The 23,147-nt window shown below is 39.8% G+C and overlaps 1 protein-coding gene across 6 annotated transcripts in view; it reads right to left on the reverse strand.

The window, feature by feature from the left end:
• Positions 1-23,147, reverse strand: part of RBMS3 (RNA binding motif single stranded interacting protein 3) — a 598,526-nt gene that overhangs the window by 419,889 nt on the left and 155,490 nt on the right. For 4 of the 6 annotated variants that reach the window (XM_018075575.2, XM_018075573.2, XM_018075576.2 and 1 more), the window contains exon 1: positions 22,635-23,117. The exons of the other annotated variants lie outside the window; for them this stretch is intronic. In XM_018075575.2, the coding sequence (XP_017931064.1) occupies positions 22,635-22,709 (75 nt within the window). In that variant the 5' untranslated portion in view covers positions 22,710-23,117. Of the gene's footprint in view, positions 1-22,634; positions 23,118-23,147 lie in introns of those variants that run through there. 6 annotated transcript variants of the gene reach the window in all.

Here is a 23,147-nt window from a genome sequence, read left to right on the forward strand (position 1 = left end):
CTACTCCCTCTCGAGTGCCAGCACTAGTGCTCGCTTGGCCATGTGCTGAGCTGGCTCAGAGAGCCCAAGGACAAAGAAAAAGAAGAAAGAAAGCAAAAAAAGAGAGAAACCAGAGTGCCCTAGCTTTCCGCTAGATCCGCTCCCTAGCCTGATTCACCTGGTAGCCACACAAAAGCAAATGCCTGCAGCAGGGAAGGAGCAGCTTCCAGCAAGGACAGAATTACCTCCCAGCACTAGGACTGAATTAAATAACCACGAAACAGCAGCGTGGTAGGGCTGTGCTTGCCTTCTACAGAGTTCAGTGGTGTTGCAGCAAAGGGAGGGAACAGGTCTGTTTGTCCGCAGCACTGCATAGATCACGATCCTGCCACGACTCTGGACAGTCACTTCTTAAGATGATTTAAATATCTATAAACATTGTCTGTTCAAGATTAAACAAATTAGTTGGTCTGACAGTGCACATTTACTAATTACTTCGCCAGCCTTTGGATAGTTTATCTAAGCCATTAAGCCTGCCTCAGCTTTCCTAATACAGAACACACTTGAGTAACAATGTGCTGTTCAGAGCCCAACCTAATTTCACAAGAACTACACAACCTGCCATTTTCATCTCTGCTGGGTCAAAAAAAGGACTACCCAGCACTCCTTTATCTCAGCCCCTGGAGAAACACGAGAGTCTACGTAAACTTAGGACAGAGTACTCTATTCTCCACAAGACTTGATCTTTCCCTATTAACATTAAATAGGATTATCAGGGAGGGACGGGAGACTTGCACTGACCATGCCTGCTCTCTGTTTGGGAAGCTTAGGTTGCTGGAAATGCCTACATGGTGTGTGTATCTGCAGCTAATTAGTGGTAAAAGGCACCTCCTGTGGAGTCTATCAAAGCCATCCTACCCCTACCAGGGCTGCTGTGCAGAGATCTGAAGCTCCACCTTCCATCTAGAGGGAGGCAGGGATTCCCCACACCACACAACACAGTAAAGAATCAAATCCAGGAATCAAACTCAGATATCTCACTCATGAGATCACTAAGACTGGCAGAAACATCGATTTTAATCAAAATCAAATAAAAAGTGAGCCACTGAACCTTCAGAGAGCTGCCACAAGCAAAGTATGTACAGCTTCACTTTAAAAGACAATAACAACAAAAATATCCTAGCCGCATCTGTGCTAAAATACATTTGACATCGACCATGTTAGCCATCCCTCTTGACTTATTCCCACTGGCATGTGGCTTCAAATTTCATCCCTTTATACAGTAATGCCTCAGAGGATTTTCCTCAAGAGAGAGCTGACATGACTGCACCAACCTTCCCCCAAGGGTTCTTCCCTATGGAAAAAAAGCTTTTATTTGCAGCTAGTGCTCTACAGCACTTTCTCCATTCGAGGCTGCACAGAAAGAAGGCTGAATCTCTGCATCTGTGTGCAACCAGGACCAACTACACCTGCTCAGCCCTGCAGAGAGAAGGAATCTTGTCCTTTTTCTACTGATATAGTCATTCCTGTCACCAGGATCTTGGATCCAGTGTCTTCACCAACAAGAGATCAAGTCTACAGATTTGCATATTCTCAAACATTTGGTGCCTTTAGTATGCCTCCATTTACAGCTTTGATTTCTCAGGTGATGTCCTCACCAGGAAACTTAACAAAGGATTGTATGAGATATGGCCAGAAATGTTCCATCACACAGCCCCTTCAAAACTTCCATAATAAGAGTCATGTATAATGCCTCCTATTAACAAAGGACTTTTTGGAGCGGAAATCAGAGACAATCTGCAAGATACTGCAAGTGAAGTACTTTTTAGGACTAAATGGAGATTTAAGAGTCTATAGATGACGAAGGAAGAGCCATGATATCCACAGTTAAATACTACAACATACATTTTCAGGCCTGTCAAACAGCACTTTCTTTTTTTTTTTTTACCCCCTCCTTTTCATCTAAAGCATCCATCTGCACATAAAAAAAAAAAATTCTACCCCACGTGCACTCAATAGATTCCACTAAGCAAAAATAACAGAAAAAGTAGAGAAAGAAAGTATAAAACAGCCCCTCAAAGATGTAGTAGCAACACAAACTCACCTTCAAAACTGGCCTTTTCATTTTAGTAAGGGAGTTTCACCCTTGTTATAGAAACAGGGACAATTATGTTCTCCCATCTTTAAGGAGGGTGGCTGAAAATCATTAGCAACACCTGCATCTGCAAATCATTTTGTAATGCTCTGAATGAAAGATGATAATAAATTGCACTGACATTCATGGAACATTTGCAATTTCATCATTCAAGAGAACACAGGGATTCTGAAGGAGAGGCATGATAGAAAATCTTATGTGATAGGAAATAATATGGGTAGTTTGCATTTATATAGATCCCACCACCTGAGAATATTAAAAAAAAAAAAAAATCAGCTGTATCTCTGAACATCTTTCATAAGATTCCATGGGCTTTCTTCCTGACCTCAGATCAGAAGACACAAAATAGTGAGTTTTGCTTCAGTTCATACAGCAGGGTAAAAGGCAGAAGAAGAAACCAGTCAGGAGTTCCTGGTTCTACCTACCCCACAGCTTCTTAAATGCTTAAGTGCTGATATCAGAAAAAAAAATTCTCTAAAACATAATGAAGTGGCACAGAAATATTTATCAACACTACAATCTGGGATAGAGTGTAGCCTTTTAGCAACAGACTCTGAACCGAGAGATGAAATAAGTTGCATAGCATGTCGCTTATTCCTAAAGCAAATTCTACTGTAACTTAATTAACATACAAATACAATTTTTCTTCTATTCAACAATAAAAGGAAAAATCTATTCTATTTCCTAATAAACTAGAGTTAAAGCTTCCTTTGTTCCAGCTCTCCAAGAGTGGAAATGTATTAGTTCATTTCTTGACTTTTTCTTTTAACCTTGTTTGTTGCAGGAATTTTGAGGAGTACAACCAACCATAAATCAAAAAAAACTTCCCAAAACCATTTGGACTTAATTGTTTTCAACACAGCAGTTTATATTTCAGTATTATCATGCTTTCTAGCTCTCTTCTAATTTTCCCCAAACCTTAGAACATGGTTCGCTGGGGAGCAAAGAGGAAACCAGGTGGCTTATGAATAATTAGCACTTTTTACAGTACTTCTTCACATGCATTTCTACTAGCACACTGCTCTAAATTTAATGGCATGCTGAATACTCTGAACATAAAGAGGAGTATTTACATGAAGCAGCATTCTCTGTCTTGGTTGATTTACTGTCGGTAGAAAGAACTCATTAGCTGTCAGGCCAGTTGCTGAAAAGACCATAATGCCAATGCACAAAGTTGACATAATGAAAATAAAGGAAAGAATCTGGGCCAAATTCAGAGGCAATCTGTAAGGTAATGTAATTTATACCCACTTATGTTCACTCAGATTCCCTTAGAACTTGTTCTACCCAATCTATTGATGAATGAGGGAATCTAAATTGATGTAATTTATATACCAAAGAGTCAAAAATGCTATAAGGCCCGAAAGTCAGGGGCACTTAAAGTCATGCTTTTCTACATAGTGTTCACTTTGTTAATCTGTCCTGAATCCTCCTTCCTTTTAGTGTTTCAGCCTGTGATTTATGTCATCAAGAATCCCTGAAATGCAATGGGCCAAGTGAGAGCCAGGGTATAAGTAAATGAGTACGATTTGAAGGAAAAGGAAAATCTAAGTTGATATAACACAGAAGCTAGGGAAGCCAGGTGTCTCTGGCAGGCACATCTACTTTCCCCATTGCTTGGATTCAATTTGAGAATTGGCTCTGCATATCCTCCATTACCACTAGCAGTTGAATTTGTTACTCAAAAAATACAAGCAGCCACAGCTCACAGACCCTCATTTTAGGACCAGGAAGAACATTATGATGACCTAGTCTGACCTTCTGCATAACAGAAGCCATCAAACAGCACCCAGAAACCCCTGGACTGAACACAGCAAGGACGAGGGAGAAAGACTCAGTGTCGATCTAAAGACTTCAAGTGACAGGGGAATCTGCTTCATCCCTCAGCAATATGTTCCAGCGGTAAATTACCATTGCCTTTCAGAACATACACTGTGTTATCTCTTCAATTTTACCAGCTTCAACTTTCAGCCATTGGCTCTTTCTTTGTTGTACTAGACTAGATAAACCTCTTTATGTATTTCTTACAGACTACACATTTGATTGCCTCCCACCCTTCAGTTCAGTGTTTCACATTCTATAGATCCAGAATCAAGAGAACCTAAACTTTGTAATCAAAATAGTTTCAGAATGAGTTGAGCTTGCACTGAAGAGTACTTATATATAAGCTATCCTGACAAAAGCTTTTTCATTTGGAAGAAGAAACAGGACAGTTGGAATCTAGTGAACATAGCCACATCCTTCAGTATCTGAGCACTCCAGAATACTATCAGTTGTTTACCATCTCTGCTGGGCTATCTGAACATACTGGGAGGAAGGGAAAGAGAGTAGGGTTGCAAGAAGCTTGACTATTAAGCCACTACTCTTCAGTTCCTTCTAAAGGTCTCTGACAGACATTCTGCTGTTCCACTCTAAGCAAACACTCCATCACACAGGAAAATTCAGATTTTATCATCATCTGCTAATATACAGAGATATGTGGTCAGCTGTAACTCCAGTGGCAATGATACATGGTCATATTTTCTGGTTTCCTGTTGAACTACAAAATACTGTGTAACAACAGGTCCTCACACCTCAAGGGAAATCTCATTACAAATTCCGTTACAACTTGAGGAGTTGCAGGAACATGTGATTCTCTAGAGTGGCATCCTGGTCTTCTACCAAGCAGTAAATGGAATTATCCAGAACAGGATGATTTCATGTGGTTTGTGTTTTTGTTTCGAAGCCCTACGAGAAGATTCATCAGGAAGTACAATATGTCTCCATTGTTTGTGATTTCAGAGGCTGGCATGCTAATCTGCTCTCCATAGGCGTGGTTGATGCTGCCTGTCCCAGTCAGAGAGATGTTAAAGGTTTATATTCTGTACAGCTGAAAGGGCTGGAGCATAGGCTAGTCCAATTTCTCTTATGGCCAGAAATGTCTTGGATAGAAACTAGCTGGCTCTCAGCAAAGTTAATGTTTCTTTATTATCTGTCAGGATTATCTGCTGTTCATTTGGAACATCTGCTCCCCAAGAGGGAGACAGACTTCGCACAGGAGCATCAAACAGAGCCAGGAGGAAGCACATCGCTGCAGAGAACCACAAAGAGCAGCCAGCATCAAACACCAGTTCAGCGCTTCCTATCAGCTAATGGCTTTCATCCTGTGGCCTCCTTCACCTCCAGACTTGGCCTCTGTCTGCATTTACACCTTCCCAGAATAAAATCCTTGCTTCCCCCACCCACTTGGTAACCATCATTCAGCTAGTTTGTCTATGACTCATCCACTTCAAAACCCTGCTGACTCACAGTCCTCAAAAAAGAAACTTGCTCAAAGAACGTACTGAGACATGGGTACACCATCCATGCCAATGAGGAACTCATCCAAGTTAACCCGATCTCTTTACTAGTGAAAGAGAGGAAAGACGTGTTTCGTTTGTGACTATCATTTTAAAACCTAATTAGCTCACAGATATTTATAACCAAAGGATACCTTAATGGCCTGATTTCCCAAAATATTATGCTCTCAGTAGCTCTCACCAAACCTAATGCGCACTCAACAGTAAAAAAATAAGATAAGGCTATACAGTTTTTGAAACAAGAACATAAAGGCTGACTTCTTGGACCGCCTGGTGAAAACTGTGACTTATGTGTGTGATAATATACGTTTAACATCTTTGAAGAGCATGTGAAGTCAAAATAACAGCTGCAGGGGAAAAAAGGGTAATACAAAAAATAATTAAGACATTTCAGGTGGAGCTGTCACTCCTGAGTTGACCGTGCTCCTTCACCTTCATATATTCAAAACTAAGTTCTTATGGTGGAGGGACAACAGGCCCTCCTTGAAGCACGAAAGTTAAAGAACCAGACAAATTTGCCTTTATTTTTTCCCCCTTCGCTATATAATTACTAACACACCTACCCAGGCAGGTAGCAGAACCCTCTTTAACTGAGGGTGAGGGTTTCAGCAGCTTCCTTAGATACATCTCTCTCCATGAGGTAGGAATTCCTTGTGTCTCCTTAAAACACAAGCCACTGAGAAACGTCTGGTAGAAGTACTGCAAATCAACTTGATTTCACCTCTGAGGAAGGGAGCATGGTACGGATGAGTTCTCTTCTAATACTGTAGCCCTTCTAACCTATTAGTAAATCCAGGAATTGAAAATTCACACTGCAAGATGATCCTCCCTACTCTCCCCGTTTCTCCTGTACTCCACCAGGATTTCTCCTTCTCCACAAACTGCCTACTAAATGCACAGCCTAGTTCAAATCCATGTCTTAATGATGACTGGTTTACCTTCAATTCTCTCTAACTATGAAATGACTACCAGTGATTCCTCAGTCAAAAGTTACCAGAGACTTCTATCTTCGCTAGGACACTATTGGAAGCCCTCAAATGTTGAGAGCAGCCCAGGTCTAGCATGCTCTAATATTTGGAGCTCACAATCATGTGAGATTAAGAAAAAAAAAAGAAAAACAACAATTAAGAAATGATGACAGGATCAGTCATCTTCTGAATTAACCAAGGACTCATTGCTACAACTTGAATTTCTTCAAAAATTTCTTACTGTTCACATCCAAGGAAGACACCCACGCATATAAACCAAGTATAAACTAATCAAGGTATCTTTCTGACAGACTGAAAAGAAAGAGAGAAAACAATGATGTTATTTTTATTTCTCTTTGAAATTACTGGGAAGAGCCAAGTACTGTGTTTAAACAGACTATATAGCTGGATAGATAGATTAGCTGCATAGGACTAATACTGAAATGGTTCAGAGGCAACTATCTAAACCAGTTAGTAAGTCCTCTCACTGTAGTCTTTCTAACTTTAAGAACTTTTCCCTATCTACTATTTTAAATATTTTCTCTTACTAGAATCGTTTTAAAAGATAAAAGATTGTATCTAACAATTAACATGAAGTGATACAGATCTCATACACATCATCTGTAAAACTGCAAATATTATTTGAATGTTTTTCAAACAACTTAGATAACATTGAGCAAGAAAAAGAAAACCTCTGTAACATTAGATATTTGATAACTTGTCCCTTATCTGCTCGATGTGACATTTAGGAAAACACATTTTTAAAAGTCAGTGATGTATTCTGAATCTAATACTGGCACTTCTTGTACCCCATAACCTCAGTCAAATCATAAAAAGGAGAAGAAAAATGGGGGAAAAAAAACCAAACCAATACACCCACAACATCTCCAAAAGGCATAATTTTTTTTAAAAATACCATTAGAATGTAAAATTAAATAAGACTAGTATTTTTTTCTAAAATCCCACCCAACATACTTTCTCACCCCCTAATGAAAGATGTGTCAAAGATTGCACAGTTCACTGGGGACTTCGAAGTTGCCATCAATCTCTATATAGAAAGCATTCAGATACTGCAGTGATAGGCAGCAGTATAAAATCCTAAGAGAGAGAGAAAAATAGATAAAATGCCCTCAGGAACAAGTTTCTTTCCAAGAAAGCTTAATAGAAACCAAGGCTTAAATTGAAACAGTATTATTTTTCTATGTAGTAGCAGTTTTTCATCTTGAAACTCTCTACTGTTTGTAATACACTCGCAAAAAATTGCATTTCTATTTTAAAGGCCAAATTCTGACAGTCCTCTTCCCATTGAATAATTCCTCATCACATATGCAGTGCTGTAGTTTCAGCAGAGTTGCTCACAAGGTGATGTTCAGCTGTGAGCACACCTGGACCGCAGGATGGGGCCCAAAGGGAGAACATCTCACAGGTTATCAGTCCCCCAATACAAGCACTCTATCTGTTCCAATAAATCACTCCTACCAACCACAATAGGAAGAAAATTAATACAATTAAACAAATCAGGCACAGGGTTTGTTTTTTTTTATCTAGCTGTCTGCTTTAGATACTACCACTGTTAACGCTGAGTAAGCAACAGACACAGAAGTACTTGGCAGTAATGTGAAACCCAAACCTGAAATCTCAAAATACATGTCTAATTAAAAAAAGTCAATGATCATTAGCTGAGTGTTAGCCCCAAAACTACAGTCTATAAACTCAAGAAATACTCAGGCCTGCAACCTATACCTAAACCTAGGGAGCCCTGGTGAGGCTTGATGGTACATCCCTAGCTTTTTAGAAGACTGCATTCTGCTTTTTTTTGTGTGTATGTGTGTGTGTGACTTTTGAGCCTTTTAGGGATACCTGTTTTAGACATTCAAGCTTTTCCCTGCAATCTAGAGGGAGATTGGTACGTATACAAATACACATATTGAAAACTTAGATCCTTTTGAACTAAAATACCTTTAGGAATAATAAATTTCTGCCACCTAATATAACTGAAAGAGCTGGTAACAGACCAAAGCAGTAAGTATTTTTCAAAATGCATGTTTCATAAAAATAAACTCCACTTAACTGCTAGAGACGCTTCTGTCACATTTTTTCTGTCTAAGCAAATAATCATTTCCTGACAGTCTGTGTATCCAAAATGCTACAAGATTTTTAAAAATTAAAATGAAATAGGAGAACAAATCACATCCCTCTTCATTATCCAATCTAAATTGCCAAAGGTAAATAAACAATAAAGTTATTTAAATCATTAACAGTATGCTGCTAACAAAATGAAGAGTTATCTGCTTAGAAAGGTATTTGCTTTTGGAAATACATTCTGTCACTCCTGTAAGAAACCAAGAAATAAAAACCCAAACAAACAAACAAACAAAAAAACAAACAAAAACCCCAAACTTCTTCCCTTGGTCTCCCAATCCTCTTTTCTTCCCTTAAGAAAAATACAGTAAAAGTGAGAGAAGATTTCCCTGTCAGCTTGTAACTGCTATTAAAAAAAAAGAAAAAAAAAAGGCAACATTTAAGCCCTAAGGAGCTTCTGGTCTTCAAAAGTGCAAAGTACATACGGTTCTAGTTGAAGTTAATAGGAGCTGCAGGTGACCAGCACTTCTGACTCTGAGGCCCCAAGCTACTGTACAGAGCACTGTCCCTTTGAAATTTCAGCCTAGCATTTATCAGCAGCCGACTTGCTGAAGTGCAAGACACATGCATCCCTTCCCCCAGAGTATTTCAAAATTTTCAAAAGCACCGAACAGTTGTGGGAAACATGGCTCTCCTGCAACATTACAGCCCTAGTGAAACAGGAAGCAAGCATGAAAAAAATACCAACTCTAATCCTCACTGAGCACGAGCCTCCAGCCATCGCACACCATGATATTTCCAGAGCTCTCATCTGCTGGGAATAGACTTCTTGTCTCACACTGACCTCAGCTGCTTTGCTCTTTTGTCCAGTTCCATTACGTTCTCCATGAAGTCAGCCAGCAACGTCAGCTAAGACTTTATTTGTTAAGTGCCAGCTTACCAACACAGGCACCTCCAGAGAGCCACACCATGGCTTCCTTCGCATTGCAACACCCAAAATCTTCCAAACAGCAATGCATGGGAAACTGGCCACCAAACAGCAAAAGTGGAGAAATTAAAGCTCAGGGAAACACAAAGGTAGTTGTGACATGGTTGTGTGCAACTGCAACCCTAAATATTAGGAAAGAAAAGGAAAAAAAATTAACAATGCATGAACTAGGAAGGCAGAGTGACTCATTCCCAAGGTGATGGAGTAGCACATGGTATATGGGTAAATAATAAACACTAGTTCCCATCTACCATCCGGATTCTGGCACTGCTTTGCAATGCAACCTCCCACCAGGAACTTTACTTCTCTCTGCTGCCGTTCCTACCCACCTTTGTGAGCTTGCCTTATTTACATTGCTCATAAACTCTTGCAGGCAGGAACTATCTCTTACCCTGGTTTTGTATGCAGCTTGGCACAACTGAACTTCACAGTCAGAGGCAGTATGCAAACAGTAAAATACCATAAAAAAAAAAAATAAAGAGGGGAAGAGTATGACTGGCTTAGGAAATACAATTGCAATATCTAGATTTCAAAAAATGTTGTCATGGTCAAATGGCAGAACAAGCATCATGACATACATATAAGTATTAGGTGAAAGAAAAATGAGAACTAGCAGAGTTCTTAAAAGGGTGAGAAAAAAAAAAACAAAAGAAGGGGGAAAAAAATCAAAAAGAAAATCGTAAAGAAGTAGATCTGCTAAATCAAAAAAGATGGACAAATTGTAGAATAAAAATAAGACTTATGGCTTTCCTTCCGTTCATTTCGTGCTAATGGTGCCCATGCCTCATGCCTCAGGTTTCTCAAAGTCTGTCCTTGTCACCTAAGCTTTGCCCCTCGGGCTGGTTAAAAAGAAGGCATGAACTTACCTGACAATCTAACCTGGGAGCAAATGAGAATGGGGGAAAGAGGAGGAAGGAAATAAAATCCACACATCTCTACCTCAGAATAGCTGACTAGCACAGAAAAGAAGTCATCCACTGAAGGTTAAGAAATAATAAACAACTAATAATTTACTCCCTTGCTAAAAGACCAAGAGAGATGAAGCATAAACGCCTACTTCATCGGCTGTTGTTGGAGCATGGCAGTCGTACTTCATTCCTCAACACACACTGCAAAATCAAAATCTACATCTTTGTGGCCATTGGCACAGTTCCTTGTTCAGTTTTAAAAACACCAATAATCAACCCTTGTTTGTAGCATTTTCACGTATTTAAAACAAAACCCTTGGGATGCAAGTTATCAGCATCAGAGATATCATCCATTTCTTCCCATCTACAAAGTACCTTTGAGCCAAACAAGCTGTGATTTTTAAAAATGCAACTATTTCCAACACAACAGAGAGGGAAGCACATATGACAATGTTACAAATCAAGGTGAGAGGAATAAGAAGAGTAATGACAACAGAAAATCTCAAGTAAGTCCTGGCAAGGCACACTACATTATGCATGAGAAAACCAAAGCCAGTTGGCTGTGATGAATCTGTATCTATCAACTACTATTTAGCTAACATCCACACATGAATAACATTTTTGGTGTTGCCTTGCTGATTATCAGGTTGCTGTAGATTGGAAAAATTAAACTAAAGGACTTGAACACGGACCAGTCCTTACATGATGTTGGTAGAATTGTGACAGTTGATCTTAATACCCTTCCCATCAGTGCCTAACAAGGCTGGCAAGGGCCAGTGAGGCTGAGGGCTGTGCACAGGCGCTATTTGAAAGTGTTTTTCCTTGTGTTGCCTAGAAGAATGAAGTAGTCCTTTGAATCCTTATCCAGGTGTCTGCTAATTTTTTTGTGTCTTCTGGCAAAATCTGGGCCAAGAATTGTTTCAATCTCTACAACACTGCAAACTGGGCCCTGATCTGCCCCTCACATCACTAGTCAAAGACCAAAAACATCCTATTCACCTGGGCACCTTAGTAGGACTGTAGACAACCACCATTCCCAACACTGAAATCACAGGGAATTCCTCTTCTCCAGAAAGTGCATCCTCCCACCCTACTCCCTTTCTCCTCCTCCTCAACAGAAAAGCTCAAGAGGAAGCTGTAACATTAAATCAGCTAGGCAGGTTCAGGGTCTCAGTTCAGTAAGTGGTCTTGCAAAGTGCTCTGTAATTCTGGATGCCCCATCTGGGAGTCACGTTGGGTCTGCTGTCAAATGTTTTTGAGACCTCCATCTGCTAAAGTTTTGGTCAATCAACACTTCTGGATAACCAGAGATCAACATGCCACCTTCTGCAAACGTTTTGCCTTTAATTTTCCAGCTTTGCCTCCATGCTTATACCCCTCATGCACTACATTTGCTCATAAAGCAGCAACAACATTCCCGGCCTCCAGTTTCTGCTCAAAGAGAGAAGGTGTGGATGCTATACAAATTTATACCCAAACTCTTGATAAGCTGGTATTAGGCCCCCCGAAAGCTGAGGCCATTATAAGCATGCAGCCATTACATGAGCAAATAAGGTGTTTAAGGCACCTCTTAGAATGGGCTCTGAAGATTAGTTAATGTTTATACAGGCCACTGAAAATTGAAATGACTGCTACATGCTAAGTATTACCATCACCAAGGATCTGTTTAAGTCAAAGCAAGGCAGACATTGAAGGAAACAAAACTTATTTCTTCTGTCCAGCACAATTACTGCCAGACTTATGCATGCTAAAAACACCCAATAACCCATCTAACACAGTAAATTAATGTTTATGCTATTAAGTTTAGACAATCTTATGCTGAAAGCTTTTCAAACTACAGGAAATTGCATGTTGCACACAGACAACTGTATACAATTACAGTGATTTTGTTAAATGGCAGAGATATAAAGCAGAAGCTGAGTGGCCAGAAAGGCTTCTAAATCATGTAGATAACGAGTATGTCCTGGCGGGCCAGTAGTCTACAGCTTTCTCACAGATGTTTCTAGAGTCAGGAATTATATCCATAATCTCAAAATTCAAGACAACTCAGTGCACTGAGCACCTGTATCTGTGAGGCAACAACAGACACATGGGATCATCATGTACTACTACTGCCATCTTGGAGTCACTGTATATCAGCCAGATTTATTATTATCCCGTCTTGCACCACCAACTGACACCCATAGTAAAAGCAACATCAAAAAGGACATGGAAATATTTGGATCAACTCCTGTGTTTCTTTAGGATGCAAAAGCTCCAAAGAGATACAAAGAGCACAAACATGACATCCAGTGAGTGCGAGTGTGATGCTCTCCCAGGCAGAAAGCTCCCAGCTGCTGTGCTAAAGGCCACAGCAATATGTCTGCTTTATGCTTGTTTTCACGAAGGATTGTTTAACAGTACTTAGTGCAAGCTCTACATTGACACAATAAATGTCGTCTTAATACAGCCTAGGTAAAGCATTCAGCTTACCGAGTCCTGTTGCACGCTTTGTCAAACATCTGAAGGACTGCAGTGCCTCTGACTTTTTTTCTGATGTCTTTCAGGTATAGAGCAGTATTAAAGGTAGTTTTCATGAATACAAAACCAGGCAGAGGCTTGTCTAAGAACTATCAGTGCTATTCTTTACCTTATTCATTGTATCTTTCACAGTACTTTTCACCACCAGTCTCCCTTCCACTAAACAATTTCACAAGTGTCATTTGCACATGAAATAAGTATAATATATTATACCGTTCAGTTGCGTATGGTAGATTATCAGTTTGTGTATATCAGCTAAGCAGAACATTGACAGCTGTGTAGACATATCTCAGCTGATACTAAAAGAAATCTTGTCGGCAGCTGTGATCTTAGAGTTAAATACACTGAAAAACTTCATTAGGCTGAGAGGCTGATACGATTTTCTGGAATGAACACTAAACGAATGAGGCTGATAACGCCATCTTTGCAAAATATCCTGTTTGCTTTGTCTTTAAAAGATAATATTCTCAAGATAAAAATATCCTGACTTACAAGTGATATATTCCTGTTGTTTGTGTTCACAAAATCTGAATTTTATATTTTAAGCTGTGTGTTATGCTTCATTAATATGAAATCACCACCCTGCATCACAGATATATTAGCCGAGCTCCAAGTGACCTAATTCATTTTTAATATTTCATAGTTTGTTAAAAGCTGAAATTAGAGATCACTAACGCGGCTTTGACACTCCCTGTCGTGAATCAAAAGATGTAGGGAAAAGGTCATGTACTTACTAACTGGCACCAAACTAAATTCATCACTATAAAATGAGAGAACAGAAATGAAGACTGCATTTCCCATTATGCTTCTCTCTTTGTAAGAGCATCCATCAACTTGCACAACACCAAAAAGCAGAATTTATTTATATGCATGTCCCCCAATAAAAGGTCAGAGAGAAGTGAGAAAGAGAAGAAATAAGGATTGCAGCCTTTGTCTAAGCAAGTAGTTCCTTTCCTTTAAAGTATATTCAGCCGCAACAGCCTTTGAAGACCAAAAGGAGAAACAATTCCCAACCACATAAAGAAACTAACAAGTCCCTTATATGGCTAAGAATTGCAATGCCATTTTTTTTTTCCACAGCTGGAAAAATTAGAACAAGAGAGAAAAATAGAGCAAACTTTAAACAGGCAGCTCTCTGAGCGAGCGCCGGGGAATTCACACAGGCACATCATTCCAGCTTTAAGAACTGGCAAATACTTTCTTCTTTAAAGGGAAGGAGGACATTACACCAGGTGAGTCCCTGAAATCTAGATTTTTCACTCTCCTGCTGTAACTATGGATACCTAGCTTTAAAAACCTTTTGTGATGTAGCGGTACACCAGGCTCCTTATCTCCTTATCTGGTGAAATGCCTCCATCTGAAGTTCCCTAATGTCCCTTTATCTCACCAATGCATCACCTCAAGGTTTTGCCAGCTCTGGGACTGTGCATCCGTAATAGCCTTCTGCCCTACCTACTGCATCTTCAGGCTGCCTCTCACCCTCCCATAACCCTGAGACGAGCATTGCCAGCTTCTCAACCAGGAAGGCAACCAGATTGCATCACATGTTATTCCAAATGACCAGAGAGTTTCTCACAGGCAAGACACACAGGACTTGTTGGTTGATCTAGTCCTGCCATCTCCCATTGGCATGAGGCGGAAAGGTCAGGCTCCTGTGCAGCGTCGATACTGAACTTTGAATGGCTCAGCCTGGCTGGCCTCTAAATATAGCTGGGTAGAGGAAGGGCTGTGAAAGTGGGTGGGGAAGGGAGTGGGACAGAAGCCAAATGAGCAATCAGTTAAATAAAACAACATCATGTTGGTCCACCAGTAAGATTCTCTCATTCTACTCTGCCACGTTCTGCAGCAGAGTATTTAAGTGCAGTTTCAGGATTTAGTCGATTAATGTAAACTCACAGAATAAAAACAAACTGCTGCTTGATTTATACTTGGGGAGGGGAGAATAAAAATCTGTTCAAGAACTTCTCTTCTTGAATAAATTTGAATCACACAGGAGTGACATCACTTCCACAACATGACAGCCCATAAATCATCATCAGTCACATGGTACATGACCATAAAACGTGTGTCATGAAGACACCAATGAGGAACAAAATATCAGAGTGCTTTACATTGTAAACGTTCAACCTTCTGGCTTCTACTATGATCTATGTAAGTCAGGTGGTTTATTTCATTCATTTGCATCTGAATTAAGTCAATACAATTAACAGAGGAACCCTCATAGAAAATCTGTCCAAACAATTTCATCTGCATAAATATACCACAAATGAAGCACTTTAAATATGTAAATACTTACTTTTTAATAAACAACCATATTTGATACTGAAGTTGACTTTACAACAAATAAGTAGAGAGAGAATTTATTTCCACCACAGTTGTATACAAGCAAGCACAAAAACAAGACAAGAAAGAAACAAAGAAAAAAGGAAAGAAAGAAAAAAAAGTCTTTCAATCCAAAAAGCAAGAAAAATAATCTTTTTTCTCTTATTTGACAACGTCAGATCTGAAGTCTTTCAGCTAATAAAAACTTCTAGGAGAAGAGATTAGACTTTGATGTAAACTAACAAAATATAAAAGACAGCACGACTGAGGAATTCAACAGGAGCTTCCTATCTCCAGCTACAGATAGGACGAGCAACCTTTGCTTCACTTCTCCATTTAGAAACACTGTATCCTCAGAAAAAAACTTACACAGGAAACTGACTTGCTTCAAATTTCAAAAAGAGACTACACAGTATTTTTATCTTAAGAATTGTATAAATAAAAGTAAACCCAGTTCTACGATACTTTTTGTGGATTAACAGCACTTAGTCTCCTACAGAAATTGTTAATCTTCATTATAGGCACTGGGTTCCATGTGAGACATCTCCTATGGCAATTAGACTTCCACTTTGTATAAATCATATCTCAATTGTGGCAGAGAGCAAGACAGAAAGACAGAGTATCTGGTTTAGGTTGCTCATTCTCTAAAATTATAAATCAGGATAAATAATGTTAAATAGAAATTATAGCCACAGAAAACACAAAATGCTGTTAAGTATCAAATGAGGTATGTCCTCATACATTTGCACAATGTAGAATTATTTTGATAGACTGTTCTTATTTCTCTTGTGACTGCATATATTTTTTATTTTTTTTTAAACCTGCACGTTGTTCAGCTGTCCTGGTTTTGCCATGGTGAACAGTATGTGCTTCATGGGCCTGATTCTGTCTTGTTGAATCAATGAATCTTTTTCATTGATTTTTCAATGAAAGCAGAATAGATCCTTCTCTCTATAACTTCTATTCTGTAATATTATTGTTAATCTGCCACAGAAAATATTGGTACATCGTTCTGCACCGGTAGCCACCATTCTCAGGCTGATACCCTGCACGTTTAGTGTAGCTTTCTGTGTAAAAGTGTTTACTTCTAAACTTTCCTCTGTCACTCAATCTCGCCCATATGAGTGGGAAAGCAATTGCAAAACATCACTACACAAACACTCGCACTATAGGCTCTGACAATATCTGAGTAAATCGCTGTTCTCTGTCTCCCTTCTCTGCCCATCTGCAGTCTTTGGTATGGAACAACTATATCATAAAAGCTCTTATTCACACATGCTTTTGATATTACACTATTTAATCACATACAGCTGTAGCTGATGAGACTGTTACAAAACACAATTTTAATGCAGCACTGGAAGTAAGTTCTGGAGACACATCAACTATTTTCCTCTACATAAAATTTCTAGCATTAAAAGACTTTTCTTCAAGAAAAAAAAATAATTAATAAAACCAGACCATTTGTTTTTTACAAAAATCTGCTTCTCCTCCTGGACAACCCAGAATGGGGTTGTTTGCAAGCCAACTCAAAGTCCCTGCCTGGAGTACAGATAGTGACAAACCCACTTCCCCTCAACAAAACAAAACAAACAAACAAACAAAAAATTAGAAAACCCTGCTTGCAATTATATGCAAAGGGAACACTATCCAGGCTACTCGTAGCAAGACCTGAAATGAACTCAGACATTCTGCTTGGAATGCATATTTTCTTATCTGTTTTATAATTCATGGAAATTTAAGAACCAACAGTCTGATGATTTTTACCAAGATACTTGAATTAAAATGTGAATATACCATCTTGTTTGTTTTGAAAGGCCCTTGTGCATTAAAAACCAAACCAGTCCATTTCTGGAGCACTGAACTTTATTTTGAAAGGGCATCTTGTATAAGGCATTCTAAATTATAACTATTAACACAGAGCACTTGCCACAGCAAGGTCTTTGTAGCCTAATCTGGCAAATGCTCGCAACTTCCATCTCGTGTTATGGAAATAAAATACCTGCTTGTAAAATAAATATCCATAGAATATCATAATACATACATGTTTGAAGGAACCAAAATTTGAATTTTCCTTTTCCACAGGCTTGGTCTGGGTTTTTTGTTTGGTTGTTGAGGTTTGTTTTGTTTGGGGTTTTTGGGGAAGGTTGTGAGTGTTGGTTTAGGGGTTTTTATGTTGTTTGTTTTTTAATTTAAACAGGTTTGCATCGAGGCAACACATGAAAGGAAGATCAACCAAGAAAATCAATGCCATTTTAATACATATCAACATGTCTCTTACAACAACAAAAGTATTTTTATCCAGGCATGTAAAGATAAATGGAAAGCAAATCAGTTCATATATTTCTTTATTTTTCAGAGGAACGTAACTTTTATCTTCCTTATTGTTTAAACCAACCGGCAAATACTAGAGTTAGATATTAATATTATTATCAAAATTATAGCCAGGCTTAAATATTTTTAAATGGCATTTAAATGAATTCATATTTCTATCAGGCAGCTCTTGTAGGCATTTAAAACATGCTGCGACATACTGAATCAAACAGGGGCTAAGTGCGAACAATCTTCATTCCTAGAAATGCATTTCTCTATGTGCAAGTGTTTGCCTTTACTTTGGCACGATCACATGGGCTCCAGCTAGACTTTTGAGCTCTGGCAGTGATCCAAGCTGCAGATGGTTGGAAATGCAGCCTGAAATCAGTGTGTGGTTGATGAATTACTCCTTACACCTGACCCCTGCTTCACACCAGGCACCAAGCACAATTTGAACACTACTAGCCAGAGAAGCCCTGTCAGGCATCTCCGTATCTGGAACGCTTTCTTCAGGGCCTTCTGCATGGCCAGATGGCCAAGAGTGGGGAACGCCGTAAAGTCACTAAACAGAAACATGAGTGACAAAAGAGCATGGAATTGGTAGGTACAAGGTGAAGAGACGCAAGAGCTTTGTGCTGATTCCAAATACATGCTTTCTAAAAGAGGTTGATGGAGCAAGCAGGGAGGTATGCTCACGGCACATAACTGAAAGAGGTCCCCAATTCAGTTGTGCAAAAGGATGCCCTAAAAATGGCAAAAAGGAAACATAACACACACCCAAATGCGTACACATAAGATTACTATATCAAGCCTCAACTCTTCTGAGTACACCTGTTTGAATTTCCCAATTGTTTTGTCCTCAGCTGGGGTATATATCTGTCATTTCAGGAACATGCTCATTAAGCTGCTCTTGCCTATGGACTAGTCTGCACACCTTTCACATCCTCAGAGACAAGGTTTTATTCAGGCAGGTGTTGGGAAATAACACTTCTTCCTTTTGCATGTGTTCACACGTGCATCAGACATACAGAGATGAGTACAGTAAACACTGCCTCTCATTTGAGGTGTTTCAGCCACCTGACTGCATTACAGAGTCAACACCATGAGAGTTAAACTACCAGACCCAAACCATGACTAATAAGTAGGAAATATCTGGAGAATGCATGAAAGCAAACCGCACGGAAATAGCTGCTTAACTGGCATATTTTTACCCCAAGTGCAAGTACAGCGATCGTAAAACAATTCCTGTCAACAGGTAACTGTGGCACCTCCTTCTTTCTACCCAAGTGATTCAGGTTTCTTTTCAATATGACCCCAAAAATAGTTCTAATCATAAGCTGCAGAGGACAAAGATAAAACACATCATCTACTAAATTAAGGAGACTGTTTCAACTCTATTCAGTGAGATTAATATTTTCCCTCCCTTTTTCACATCCTTACATGGTATTTCACAGTGCTTATTTTTGTTTTTTGTGTGCAAAATGGTAAAGAGGAAAAAATTCACTTGGGCAAGCAAGTAACAAAAGAAAAATTCAGACCACAATGCAATATTTGGCATCATTATCATTTTATATGTCACAATTTGCAACATACTCCTGTAAACCAATTGTTTGAGTAGTTACACCATCAGCAAGGATGCAACTAAGGAAATTCACTTAATGTTTCAAAATCAAATAAACTACTATAGATTCTCATCAGATACACATGACCCGAACCACCTCCAAGCAATATTCTTTGCAACAAAAAAAAAAAAAGACTATACTTCGTCTACAACAGTAACCCAAAACACTTATTCTGAAATAAACTCCTAGGACAACTGGACCCTATTCTTAGGATCTGCCTAAAGAAGTTCCAACACTGTACTTTCAAACTGAAGTTGTCAGACAGTGTTACATCAAAATGAGAAAAATAAGGTTATGTCTTTCCTCACACTCAGTGCTTGTGCTTAAGAGACATAGTAAATTCCTTGCAATTGTCTCTTAAGAATTGATACCCTTCTCCCATCCCCCCTTTTCTTTCCTGGATGACAACGGCTTTTCCTAAATCTGAAATTAAAGTTTTAGCTTCAGTGGTGGCACTTGATAACGAAGGAACACAAGTAAATCGAATGAGCGCGTGCTTCATGTTCCACAAAAGGCCACAAAACACTAAAAAGTTAAAGCAATCGGACAAACATATGGAATCCATTTTTTCTATTTATAATCCCATTACCCATATAACTATTCATTTACACCATTTCTGCACAACAACGTGCTAGCCATGTTAGAAGACACAAACACGGACTGTAGACTGAAGTCCTGCGCAGCTCCGTGCTCCCCTGCGAGAAGGACGTGATGTACAGTAACGTGGTACTTCCCAATGAAGAACCCAGACAACTTCACCAAACAAGCAAAGAAAAAGCTGCACTTCACCCAAACACGCTGGGGAACATGAATTTCCCAACTTTGCCTGTTAAACATGCTGTCACTCTGCATTTCACAAGCTGTACAGAAATACCATAAGAAAGCCCAGAATTTCTTTCTTAATTACAAATGAATGCAAACCTCTCCCCCTCCCCCCCCCAGCATGCATGACTATGAGCATAAAAACACATTCTTTCTGTAGAGCTGAGTCCTGTCATGCTTGGTACAAAGAGCAGTTTTTGGAAAATAAAAAACTGAAGTTCTCAGGCTGGCTGGAATCATACAAAGATTTATCAATATGTGTTGCTCCAATAGGCATGATAAAAGATATAGCTCTCCTCCACAACATTATGTGATTACCCAACTATTAGCTTTAGACATACAATGGATCTAACTGCTTTAAAATGTCCCAGAAGCTGACGGCTAGCTTTAGGGTAACAAAATCCAGATGCTGCCTGTCTGCACTACTTTAAAGTCTTATAGGCTATAGAAGAGAAATACTTGTGCCTATATATATATGCACGTGTATATGTGTTTATTATTTAGGTTTTATGTATGCACTTAACTGTAGGCCAAGGAAAATACAAAAAAATAATGGTACATAAAATGTATCACCATTTGAAATTTTACCTGTCCTTATTGTAATAGTGAAAGTGTGCAAAGACAGATGCACATGACTTTTCACGGGGCTGATAATTTTATATACTGGCAATAAAAACGCATTTAATCTATTTTTTTAAAGCACTGTGTTAAAAAAAGTCATAGTGCGGAAAAGTTATTGTTACTATTTTAAGCTCAAATATAAGGGTAATTTTCTAAAAAGCTTATTTTAAAAAGTTTTTAAAAATGAAAAAAAAAAAAAGGAAAAAAAAAAGGACCCTGGCAAAATGTAAGCTACGTGAGTAAAAGGCATGGAATGTCCAATATTTCTCCTCCAATACTCGAGGCTATTGTTCTTTCAAAAAAACACCATCAATTGTTTCATGTCCTTGGCTTGCCAGGTTTTGAGGAATAGCAGTAGCCTGCATCCCCCAATCCCCCAAACGGTTAAAGCTATAGGCAATATCGCAGTCAAGCTAGTGACGGGCTGCTGCTGCAACAGCAACATTACACACTAAATGGTCACAAAGGTAAAAAGCTATTTGGATTGACCTTGAAAGGAAGAGGGGGAAAATTATAAAAATCACTCCAAAATACAAAATTACAAAAGGCTGAATTGTATACCAAAAAAAAAAAAATCTGCATATTGCAATGGAAGAAACAGCAGAGCAAAGAATGAGAGGTAACCCTGCCATGAATTACAAGGCTGTAATCATACTGAGTGGTTCTGGCGTCATCACAACTCCAACCAGCCTGAATCACAGGTTTTACAATTAGTTAATTTATACAATACAGTAGTCGGACTATAAACATTAACGGGAAAGTAATTTTTATAAACAACAAAATATAACTTATCCTTTTGCAACTGCAGCCAGATCAACGTGCTTTAAACCAAAAGTCTGGACAAGTCAACCTCCCTTGTGTCACTGCACCACACACAGACACATACGTCAAATGCCCCGTGTGTTAAATTTGCCACAGAGTTGCGACGTGTACATGTGTATGCAGTGCCATACCACATTTGTGCACTCTGCCTTGGTTTTTCCTTCCTAAAGGATGTTCGTTTACTTAGTGAAACTGTTAATCTGTGGCTGTGAGGCCACACTTCACCTTGTGAACGGGCTTGTAAAGTGCGTATTTTTTCCTTTTTTTTCCTCCAAATACAGTGTCCTATCAAGGTTTGCAAACTTTCAGTTTAAGGCTTTCTTTTGTTACTGTCCCTTGGTCACACAGGAAATCTTTCCAGAGAGCTGACTATTATACAATGGCATTATAAAAATAAAGCTTTAATTAACTAACTCATCGCCAGGTAGCATAGGCTTCACTCAGTCTCTGTAGGACAGGCAGGCCTGCTTTCCAGTCTGCTGGCATTTTAAAAATTATTAAAAAAAAAAAAAAGAAAGAAAACAGAAGTGTCCGTGATGGATACGCTCTCCAAAAGTAGTTACCCTCTATTTCTAGACCTTTTAAATGCAACAGAGTACAGCCATATCATCCTCAATGTTTAATGAAATATTAAAAGCAGTGCAAGGCACTGAAACAAACTCCGTCAGATTTTCAGTCGGTTAGCTCCGAGCTCTCCTCCGAGCTCCACAGCATCTCCTCTTCAGATGATTAAAAGTTTGAGTTGTCACAGACAGCTTTTCTAACAGCAAAATGCTTTTAAGCTGCGAATAAACTGTAGAGATCACTGCAAAAGCCACCAAAAGTATTTCATGTCTGATGCTGTCCAGAGCAATCGTTATCCCATGTCATAATAAACACGCTACCTGCCCGCTGTTACGATAGCGTTAACCGCACTGTTCTCCCCAAACAATAAAAGGAATTAGCCGACGCCAGCAGCCTCCGGGGAAAAAAAATTAAAATAAATAAAGAAATAAAGGAGAAAGCAGACGGTAACCTTCCTGACTCTCTCACGCCCGCTTTCTGCCTACCAGCTCGACTCTCTGTGCACCGAACCCGAGGAAGGGACGGAAAAATCGCCAAGAGCAGAGACGAGCCCGCAATTTGCGCGGCTCCGCTCTCCATCCCCCGCCAAGCGCCCGGCCCCGCCGGTCCCTACCTTGGTTTGGAGATAGTGGGGGTAGTAGTAGGTGTACTGGGGGTACATTGGCTGCTGGTCCAGGCGTTTGCCCATGTAGCTGGAGTCCTTCTGGCTGGTGCGGGGAACTCGTTGGCAGGGTGTAGTGCCCCAGGGCCTTTCTTCCTCTCACGCCGCTATTCCTGACAGCGCGGGCGACAGAGGAGGCTGCCGAGACTCCCTCGCCGTCTACCGCGCGCTACTTCCAGCACAGCCAAAAACGCGCCCGAACATATATATGTGCGTGTATGTGTGAGAGGGGTGCGTGCGGGTGTGTGTGCGGGGAGGTGGAAGCCCCCGTGCCCGGGTGCCCGCGGCGGAGCAGCCCGCCTCCCCCGCTGGCAGCAGCGTGCCTCCGGCGGTGCCCGCTGCCCGGCTCGGGAGGGAAACGTCCTGCGAGAGGAGCCGGGAAGACAGTGCAACTCCAAACCTCCGCAGAGCCGCTCGCTCGCTCGCTTGCTCTCCTCGTCCTCTCCTCGGCTCGGCTCGCTCCGC

This window comes from Manacus vitellinus, unplaced genomic scaffold (assembly GCF_001715985.3).
Source record: "Manacus vitellinus isolate BGI_N305 unplaced genomic scaffold, ASM171598v3 scaffold_3_pilon, whole genome shotgun sequence".
NCBI lineage: Eukaryota > Metazoa > Chordata > Aves > Passeriformes > Pipridae > Manacus > Manacus vitellinus.